Genomic DNA, 10,424 nt, shown 5'->3' with positions numbered 1-10,424 from the left:
GTAATCCCCCTTAATGAGGATTAAGGGAGGTATTTATAACCTTGGGAAACGTGTCAATCCTAGGTTTAGGTTAACCTAGGGCTGATTGGGCTTCCCTCGGAAGTTGGGCCTGGGTGGCCGGTTTCTCCATTAGGCATGGAGTATGCCACGTGTCATGACATAATAGGTCCAAGGTGGACGAATAAGCGTGTGCCACGTGGCAAGCCCTGACAGTTCCAACTGGGGGACACTTGGCAGGACCTGATTGGCCCATGTGGCGCATTCCGATTGGTGGGAGCAAAATCCCCTAATCACCTTGGTTGAACTAAGCACTCACCCTTAGTGCCTTAGTCCGAATTTATGACTAAGTGTCGTAGAAAATTGAGCACACAAGCTATCACCTTGCTAGTATGCCCGAACACTCACTTGGCACCCTCGTGCCTTGGTTTTCCTCACACTCTCTAAGTGTTTGAAGGAAAGGGATTGAGTTGTAAGAGAACACAAGTGGTTTTGGAATGCTTTTTGTATTACTCTCAACTTGAATGTACAAATGAGCCTTGGAGCCTATTTATAATGCTCCATCCTACTTACAAGGGTTGTCTAGAATATTCCTAACCTCCTCAAATGAAAGGTTCTAGATTACACCAATCTAGAGAGTTCCCACCTCCAAAGGAACATACTTATAAGGAGGTTCCTACACACTTCCTACCTGAATGCTAAGGACTACCATAGAACATTCTAGAACTTTACAAGAGTTATGTACATATGTAGAAGAAACTAGAAGACTCCTACTATGTACCAGACCTTCCTTGATTATTCTAGAGTCATCCACTCTAGAATATTCTTCCAAAGAACCTCGTAGATAGCTCCGTAACCTTCTAGAAGCATCTCGCGTTTTCCGGACTACCTACTGCCAAAACTTGTGCTTTGGGACCTCATTTCGGAAAATCGACACCACCATGGTCTTCCTTGGCCCAAAATACGGTAGACCCCCAAATTTGAGCCCATTTGGACTTCATTCAGGCCCCCAAATGGCCCATTATTATGTTACTGTCACTTGGGTGTTCACTAGGATTACACTTCTTGGGCTAAATAAAGCTCTACAGGGGGAGGTGCTCAGCTGGGCACCAAGGGCAAGCCCCCTAGTCGCGATTATGCCCTGTTGCCTAGTGACCCAAATGACGCCCATGGTTGGCAAGGGAGATGACCCGTGACAATTTGCTAACAAGCGAAAGCCAAGATACAAAGGCGAATGATTGTTGCTTCTATGGTTATTTTTAACTCTGTACTGTGTCATGTTCCGAAGGTGAAGCATATTTGTACATGCCACTGCCCCATTTTCTTTCATTGTACACTACTGTAGATAACTAAATTCATCATATTTCTCATACAAATATACAATCATACTCTCATGGAAAATTATTTACAAAAAGAACTTTGAGTTTTATATGAAGTATAGGAATAAAAAGTTGACATGCTTTAAAAAAACCCATGAATTTTTTGAATTTGGTTTATACTAGAATAACTATCATAAATCTTAGGAGTTTGGAATGACAAATCTACTACTACCTCATTACATGTGGCAAAATCTACGTTATTTCATTAAAATGAGTGACTTGGAATTCACTTTAAGCAAAATTGACTCAAGTAAACCAAACTTAAAATCAAATATGGTTAAAATTGATAATAGATTCGTAAGTTACCCAATTAGACTCGTACACAAATTGAAAGACCTACCTACGAATCAAACCTCAACATACTTGCATATTTTGTAACTTTTATGAATATATGTTTGTAATTATGGACTCAAGTTGTGGGTCTAGATCAATGCAAGTACAAATCACTTTTTTTTTTTTACAATGTATTTATTTTTTAACGTTTGTCAATCCATTACTTCAACCGTTTAGTATGTAATAATACGAATTCAACAAGATTCAATCTCTCGTGAATGACTTACATTGTAGAAATGTTACTAGTAAAAAAAATGTAGAAAATAGCTAAAGATAGGCCGAAACAAATAATAAAAAAAAAAATAAAAAAAAAAACCCAAGATTGGTAAAAAAGAAAAGAATAAATAGCGAAGTTTGAGCATCAGGCTCAAGAGCTTCCTTCAGATTTCATCCAATAAAACCATCGCTATATTTGCTTTGTGAACATTTGCGTTTGATTCAGGTTTCAGAAAAAAAATGGCTGAAACTCGTGCTAAGAAAAGATGGCTTCCCCTTGAAGCTAATCCCGATGTCATGAATCAGGTTCCTCTTTTTTCATCTCACTATTATTTGATTTTTATGCTCTTCCCTTTTTGGCGATTATTTTTATTGAAATTTCACATGCAACTCTAAATTCGATTATATTATTGTTCATCTGACGTTGAATTTTGTTGAATATTGTTGTTTTCTCATCTGGGTTTGCTTAATTTTTTTTGATTTTTATTCAATTTTTAAATTTTACATGCTTTCATTTCATGCTTTTGATTCTGGGTTGGCTTAATTTGTTGAAGTTTTGGCTGTTAAAACTGTTACTTGAAGAATTCATGTGGGATCATAATTTATTATGTAATTAAAAAAACAATGAATTGATTTCATGAGGTTTTTTTTGTGTATTGTTGCTGTTGTTATAAATGCAGTTTCTATTGGGTCTGGGATTACCTGAAGAAGAAGCTGAATGTAATGATGTTTATGGGTTGGATGAAGAAATGCTTGCAATGGTTCCGCAGCCAGTTTTAGCTGTGCTTTTTCTGTATCCTCTTACTTCTCAGGTATATGCCATTTTTGTACTTTGAACTTTAATTTATGCATTGTTTTCATTTCCATGCTTTATTTTATTTGAAAGCAATGGTTTCATGCTATTAATCACTCAAGCCTTTGCTTGCTGCAGAGCGAGGCGGAGAGAGTGAAGGAGGATAGTGTTGAAAAGGTGAGTTGTAGCAATTTTTTTGGAATGAATAAAAAGTTTCAAGATTGATGGATTGATTTAGAGAATGAATGTTATTTTATGACCTAATTTCCTCTTGGGTAGCTGATAGTTCTACTATTAGTTTGCACTCGAAAGTTGAAACAGTTCGGGATATGGTTTTTGCTTTTATACTCCTATTAAAAAGAGTGATTTGTTTAAAATCTGAAACTCTTGGAAGTAGATAACATGAATATATAGGGAGAGTATATGGGATGTCTCAGTGTATTACCTGATTGCAATGGAATGCTGCTTTGGGTTTCACGGAATGGAATGTTAGGGACTATAACAGAAGTTGAAACTTGCAAGTCTTTGTTTTGACTTTTGGATGTTGTTGCTTGTTTTGTAACCACAATGTACTTGTGAGTTGTGACTTTGAACCCATATTGTGCTTGTAAAATGTGGAGAAATTAGATACTATGTATGTAAATATTGTGGTAATCCTTGCTCTTCATTTTCCAAGCAATTACATCTACAGGTGTGATTACTATCTTGAAATTGCTGGCTAGATGAGAACTTTTTGTTTACATCAATACAACATTTGGTTACAATTCCCAACCTTTTGAATTATTGCAATTTGAATGGTAAAACTAATCAGCTGTACAAATTTTGCTATCATGGAGAGAATTATTATAGCTGCCACGAATGGTATAATGGACGGTAGAACTAATAATCCATGATGGATGATAATGGGTTTGCATAAAAATTGAATTTTCATAACACAAATAAGAATAAGACAATATTAGTTGTTGATAGTTTCTGAATTCTTTAAAGTTAGAAGTAGTTGCTTTGGGAAGCTCTTGTATTTTTCTGTCCTCACTGAGAGATGTGGTTTATTTGTGCTTCAGGACTACAACAAAAAAGTGTATTTCATGAAGCAAACTGTGGGAAATGCTTGTGGGACAGTTGGGCTTCTACATGCTATTGGGAATGTTACATCGGAAATCAAGCTTCGTGAGTCTCTTTTCTCAAAATTTTAGTCCAGTTTCTTGCAATAAAATTGCTACATAAAAATTCTTTAGCACAAGAACATAATCTTCTATTTTTTTCATGGAATTTAATTACTACTACCACAAAAGTATATGTAGTGTTCTCTATATTGGCTTTGTTAGACTATACTAAATCATGGTATCTATTTACATAAGAACATACACTTGGAGAAATAATAGTTATTGTTAGAGTAATGCTTTCTGGAGGTGATGTAAGACTATGTCTGTTAGTTTTCATATTCGTTGTGTTAATGTTATGGTGACGAATCTAGCTGAAAAATGTGATATTCATTTTTCTAGACCATAATCTAGCTGCCTTTATGATGCATACTTTGAAAATTGAATGTGAAAGGTTATGTATTTATGATTGCTATTACTTTTGAAACACAAGCAGCATTGCTTGGAATTATCATGGAAAGTTTGAGAGAGGATAATAGATGTTTTTGGTTGATCTTTAACTCGGATATGCAAACAAGGATATAATTTCTGGTACCCGAAAAACTCACCTATGAGCATAATGTCCTGAAATTGGGTCCTGTGATCACATATTTGCTTTAACAACAGCAGCTAGTTGATTGAACTGGGTCTTGACCAGTCCAATTAAGGACTGAACCTTATTCATTTATGTTTTTTCTTTGACTCATCAACATGTAGAGTCAAGCTCAAATCAGCTTGTTTATGTTTCTACTGGTTCTTTTCATCTGTAGACCGTAAATAGCTAAAATATATTTGGTTATCTACTAATACTAAATGTAAGAGGGGAGGAGGGTGTGGTCTTTTAACGTAAATAGCATATTTCTGAATGGAATTTCAGAGATGCAGTCATTGACTTGGTGGATTTTGGCCTGCTACTATCTTGCATGAAGAGAAATTATACTAGTAATCACAAACTAAAGCTATCTTGTTTTCTTTATTCCATTTTCACCCTTAATTTTGTTTTTTTTTACAAGTATTGTCCTATACTTTTTCTGCCCTAGGTTCATCTTTCTTCTTCTACCTTTTCTTTTCTGTATAGTGTTATACGCTTATATTATGTGTTGATATCCAAGTATACATCCAAATGAGGCATTGGTGGAGTTTTTTTATTCCTTGTGCTCCTTGGATTGGGTATTGGTTTAGATAAAAGGTCCATCTGGTAATTAAGTTATGAAGTTCAAATAATAAAATATATAGCAAGACCTACTTGAAAATTGGATCTAATTTATTTGGCTATCTTGAAGATTGTTATTGGCCCCATTTACTGGTTCGTGCCCCATGTTAAGTTAATCTTGTTAATCTTACAGGGAGCAAAAGGTTAATAAGCATATAGGCACACTGATCCAATATAGTATGATTTAAGTGTCAAGTGAATTGTCTAAAGAAACAGTCAGCATTACACAAGATTTTCAGAATTTAGTAAGAGTTTAAAACTATTTGTAAAGGATGTTGTTGCTGAGAGTGCTACTTTAACTGTGACAATTCATGTAAAAGGTGTATCATGTTTTGCATAAATGGACCAATCATACCCCATCAATCTTTCTTGCTTGGAGGTAGTGCTTTTTTATCGAGACTGAATCTATAACCCTGTTCAGGATTTTCTAGATAGCTACTCATCCTAGGTTTACTCCAAATTTATTACCCTTGAATCCTAGATTGTTGTTGACCATCCTGATACTCCTTCAAGTTAGACCCTATTAGTTATGGACCTTTAGAGTTTCTCAGACGGTGTATTTAAAAAGGGAAGGCACATTTTGGTTAGGTTCTTCTTAGCCATGCCCCTAACTGCATAAACCCCAACTTGGGTACTAAAACACTTATTATATTACTTTAGCATCTCTTTAACTTATATTCCTTCTTAACTTGTGGTTCAATGTAAGGAAGACAATTGACCTGAATTCTTTGTGGTAATATTTTCCTTGCGTCAATGTAACACCTGTGACTGAGCTGCTGGTTGTGCTTAGGTTGAGTATCCAATTTGAAATTGATTTCAGATGAGATATGGTTTCTGAAGACCACTTGCCTAAAAGTCTGGGATTCTGTTATTTAGTACGAACTACAGAGTATATTATTGGTTCATTTCAGTTTGTACAAATTGTCTTTCTAGCTTTTAATGTAAGTATAATCCTGCATCCATAAATCCATTTTGCTCCATATTAGTTGAGATCTTCAAATTTTCATTTCATCTCATTTAATTAGGCATTAGCATGTAATTTCAGGTGTTATATACTAGTATAAAAGTTTCTCTATTCCTGAAGATTTAGAAAGGTGAAATTAAAAGGAGACCTGTTTGAGAATTCACATGTATAGGTAAAAAATTGTAAATCATGGTAGAGTTAGCCAAAGGGTGGTTTGTTGTCTGTTTGGTCTTTGGTGCCTGTCTGTCCTGCCTCCTTACCAATGGATACTCAAAGCCACGAAGACAGTAGAGGGAGAAGAGAGGATGGGCATGAATGTGTTAGCTATGGATATAATTTTGAAATGAGAATCATGTTTTACTTTTAGATTAGAGTTTGTTTGTTCTAAAAAAAAATTGAAATTGTGACACAACATTTTTTGAAAAGAAAGCAGGAAGAAATTACCTATTATGAACTATGGAGCATGGACTACCACATGAGTACCCTTTGGTTGATGCTCAGGGTACATTACATTGTTATCAGATACATTATGTTGTGATTGGTTTGTCCATCAACTCCATTCTCAAAACTGATACCCCAGATTTCAGATGGAATATTTTGAAGTTATCAGTTCAATTACTTTGCTTTTTTCAGATTATAATTCAGCTTTTCAGATCATTTTGCATAGCCCTGATTCTGATGACCTTATTTACATTAAGTTGATGAGTAGTTAACAAGTTCATCAGGCTCTTGTATGTGCTTTTTTTCTTTGTCCTTCTGCGTTCCCAGTTCAGGGAGAACACTGAAGGATTTTCTTTTCTTGCTGTAATTCTTGTGAATGTGTTTATCAATGGACCTGCTTGCTTCCTATTGACCTGCTAGTGGCTTCTCGTTGTTGTCGCATATTTGTTAATGGTTTTGTCCGAATTATTTTGTTATAATGAAATATGTTTGTGGGTCAAGAGGCCATTGTCTGGTTTGAGTAGTGAAGCTGGTTGCAAATGATGACTTTGAACTGTGTTATAAACATGATTCTGATTTTTGCGCACTTTTTAATTCTTTGTTCAGAGGAAGATTCCTTCTTGGATAGGTTCTACAAATCCACAGCAAACATGGATCCAGCAGAGGTTATATCTTGATCTTCCTCTAAATTATGCTCTAATGTTTGTTTTCTAATTTCTTAACATTTTTCTTTTTTAATTTAACCGTTTCAGCGTGCTATGTTTCTTGAGAAAGATACAGAAATGGAAGTTGCTCATTGTGTAGCAGCTAGTGCTGGTGACACTGAGGTGAATATTTTTTGAGTACTTTATTTATGCTTTGTGATTTAAATTTTTCTTTTTACTTGGTGAGTTGTGAGCTGGCTCACTGGCTGTGGCCTTGCAATTACATTGACTCACTTTCTTCTAGCATAAAGAATTAAAGACTTTGTTTGCCTGTTAGGTCAAGGCAACAGCTAAAGGCATCATCTCCTGTAACATATAAACATAATGGGGGAAAAAACCTGTAAACAATGTAGATTCATTTACTTGGGCTTTCCAAGAGGAATGTTTATGCCGAATTATGCACCAACTTCATGAAAATCACCTCTAATGTTTATGCCATACTCAGAATATTTACGAAAGGGGTCACCACAGGCCTGGCCATAAAATACAAGTAGTTATTTGTACTATTGTCTAACTTCATTTTCCTCTCCGCCTCTTGTAGTCTGACACATTTTTTTTTTCCCTCAGGCTTCAGATGATGTTGACACTCATTTTATCTGCTTCTCATGTGTTGATGGTACCTCCATCTCTCTCTCTCTCTCTCTCTCTCTCTCTCACACACACACACACACACACACACACACACACATGCGCGAGCGCATATACACCCATAATCAGCCTGTTGTACACTCACAAGACTTGTGATGATATATGGAGCTTATTTATTCCCCTCCTACTGTCTCTTCTGCTAATGTAACAATGATTTCAGGTGAACTTTATGAACTTGATGGAAGGAGGGAAAGACCAATATCACATGGACCATCCTCACCAAACACTTTACTTCTGGTAAATTTTTATTAATTTTTTAAAGCACTAGTCTGTTTTGTTCTCAATTGTAAATAGTTGTCCCAGATCTCCTAGAAGGGTTAGAAATGTAGATTGTATGGGCAATTTCCTCTCTAGTGACACTATTGAGAGTGAAATAGTATTGTGGAGAGAAGAATATCTATCTCACTCTCCTTTGAGTACAGACAATATACAAGGGTATCCACTACATTGGTGCATCATGGAATCATCTTGCATGCTTTATTCTAGAAGTTCTTGCCTTGCCTTGCCCTATTTACTGTTTTCCAGAGAAGTTGGACTTTCATGCTCCAAATATTTGTTGGTGAAGTATGCATGGTTATATTGGTGTTACGTAGTCATCTCTAAAAGGGACCTGATTTGTAGCTGCAATAGATTTGTCTTTAGCTGTTTGACATGTAACTTTGGCCTTCATGTTCAGCATTTGCAATGTTGCCATCTCTTCACTGTTGGCTTTTACTGAATTTATTTTGTTTTTACTTCAGGATGCAGCAAAGGTCATAAAGGGAATGATTGAGAAAAACCCCGGCTCAATGAACTTCAATGTCATTGCTGTATCAAAGAAGACTGTGTAACTATATCCAAATTGAGTTTGTTTATACTTCGTACAAGTTTGAGTTTTTACTAGAGAATTCTCATGCGATATATTCTAGTTCTGTATCGCAATTTACCCAAAGCAATGTCGCTGTCACAAGCGATTGAGTTGCTCAATTAGCCTTGCATTTTCTGTGAAATCTTGTCCGATCACTTTTACAGATGAGTTCTAGTCTCCTAGCTCTTTTACTGCAACCTTGTCGATTATTTTAGGAATTTGCAGATTTTTACTATCGAGTGCTGAAAGAAAGGAAACATTTTTATTTATATCTACTTTAAATATGTAGGCATGTAGCCATGTAAATTTTGTTTCTATTTGAGTAGTTAGGTTTTGGCGTTTAGTGACTTCGGGTTATTTGGTATTTTGGTTTACTGATTTTACGATAGGACTAAATACTCATTCTTATATGGCTCAGCGATCCGAGCTGATACATCATTGAGAGAGAATCTATTTCACAAATCTTAAGAAATTTCACCATAAACCTGTATGGTTATATAGGGAGTAATCCTTTAGTGGTATAAAGTGAAACATTGTTTTTTTTTCTCAAGTGAAACACTCGTATGTATTGTTTACAAAATTGATTCAACATTAATAAATTATATGGAATCCACAGTTGAAAATACACAATAATGTCAAAATCAAAGTGTAGATACTTATCAAGGACATAATCAAACGTAGTCATATCCAACTGGTGAAGTTTAATTACCCGAATTGAACCCCATAATTGAAATGCATACACAAGTTGAAGGATGGACAGTTAGGAATATATTCAGTATACACTAATAATACTATATAGTACAGACTATGTCGTAATAAAGCCAAATCAATTGATTCAAGTGCACCATAAAAGAACACTATTATGCTTGATTGTTTTTTCACGCTACGTTCATGTTCAAAAAAGTTGATACAGAAACATAACCGAACTATAATTGAGGTATGAATAATGAAAAATCTACTTTTAACATGTAGCCATGTAAATTTTGTTTCTGAGTAACATTTAACAGAAATGAAAATTTCGAATAACACGATTTCCACATTTTTTTTTTACTCGTATTACCGACACATAATCTAAACGTATTATGTTTGTAACAATTATGATTAGAGATGTCATAAACTGACCTGACCGACTCGATTTAATCTAACCTGAAAAAATTGCAATTCAGATTTTTACTTGGATAGACACAATAATTTATCATGATTGAACTTTAAAATACAGCTGACTTCACCGAATCTGGTCCGAATACCCGAATTGACACCTCTAGTTATGATCTTGTAAATGAAATTGTTTAGAAAAATCCAATTACAGTTGACTTGGTTGACTGACATATTAATGAGTATAGACCTGAAATTCAAGCTAAGCCATGGGCTAGCCCAAGCTTACAAGAGATTTGATCAATTTAGGCGCCCTGAGCCCTTCAGAAAATGTCAATTTTAGACTAGCTCAAGCCGTGCCCAATTACATACAAGACCATGTGGTCCTAGATCCAACATGTTTGGCCCACCCATAAGCTTGTGTTCTACCTTTCTTTTTCGTTTCTATTTGAGTTGTTAGGTTTTGACACGTCTAGTGACTTGGGGTTATTTGGTTTACTGATGAAATAAGGACTAAGCTCATTCTTATGCGGGTCTGAGCCGTATACATCATTGAGAGAGAATCTAATTTACAAGTTTTAGAAATTTCGCCGTAAAAATGTATGATTATATAGGGAGTAATCCTCTAGTCTTATAAAGTGATAAACAACTTTTT

General features: G+C 35.3%; 1 protein-coding gene across 1 annotated transcript; it reads left to right on the top strand.

Annotated features, from left to right (window-relative positions):
• Positions 1-2,012: 2,012 nt before the first annotated feature.
• Positions 2,013-9,017, top strand: LOC110732387 (ubiquitin carboxyl-terminal hydrolase 3-like). The gene is made up of 9 exons (XM_021912322.1): positions 2,013-2,231; positions 2,606-2,737; positions 2,857-2,895; positions 3,780-3,885; positions 7,082-7,140; positions 7,228-7,302; positions 7,747-7,795; positions 7,988-8,064; positions 8,568-9,017. Exons 1-9 carry the CDS (start codon positions 2,166-2,168, stop codon positions 8,655-8,657), a joined length of 693 nt encoding a protein of 230 aa, XP_021768014.1. The 5' UTR covers positions 2,013-2,165; the 3' UTR covers positions 8,658-9,017.
• The last annotated feature ends 1,407 nt before the right edge of the window (positions 9,018-10,424 follow it).

The sequence above is a fragment of the Chenopodium quinoa genome, unplaced genomic scaffold (genome assembly GCF_001683475.1).
Source record: "Chenopodium quinoa cultivar QQ74 unplaced genomic scaffold, ASM168347v1, whole genome shotgun sequence".
NCBI lineage: Eukaryota > Viridiplantae > Streptophyta > Magnoliopsida > Caryophyllales > Amaranthaceae > Chenopodium > Chenopodium quinoa.
Note: the sequence above shows the minus strand (reverse complement) of the source record. Positions and strands in the feature narration are given on the sequence as shown.

What these genes read in the sequence shown, in the direction of transcription:
- LOC110732387 (XM_021912322.1), top strand. Translation starts at nt 2,166, where the DNA reads ATGGCTGAAACTCGTGCTAAGAAAAGATGGCTTCCCCTTGAAGCTAAT. An exon ending in TACATCGGAAATCAAGCTTC is followed by an intron (nt 3,886 to 7,081) that starts GTGAGTCTCTTT and finishes TTCTTTGTTCAG; the next exon opens with AGGAAGATTCCTTCTTGGAT. An exon ending in CAAACATGGATCCAGCAGAG is followed by an intron (nt 7,141 to 7,227) that starts GTTATATCTTGA and finishes TAACCGTTTCAG; the next exon opens with CGTGCTATGTTTCTTGAGAA.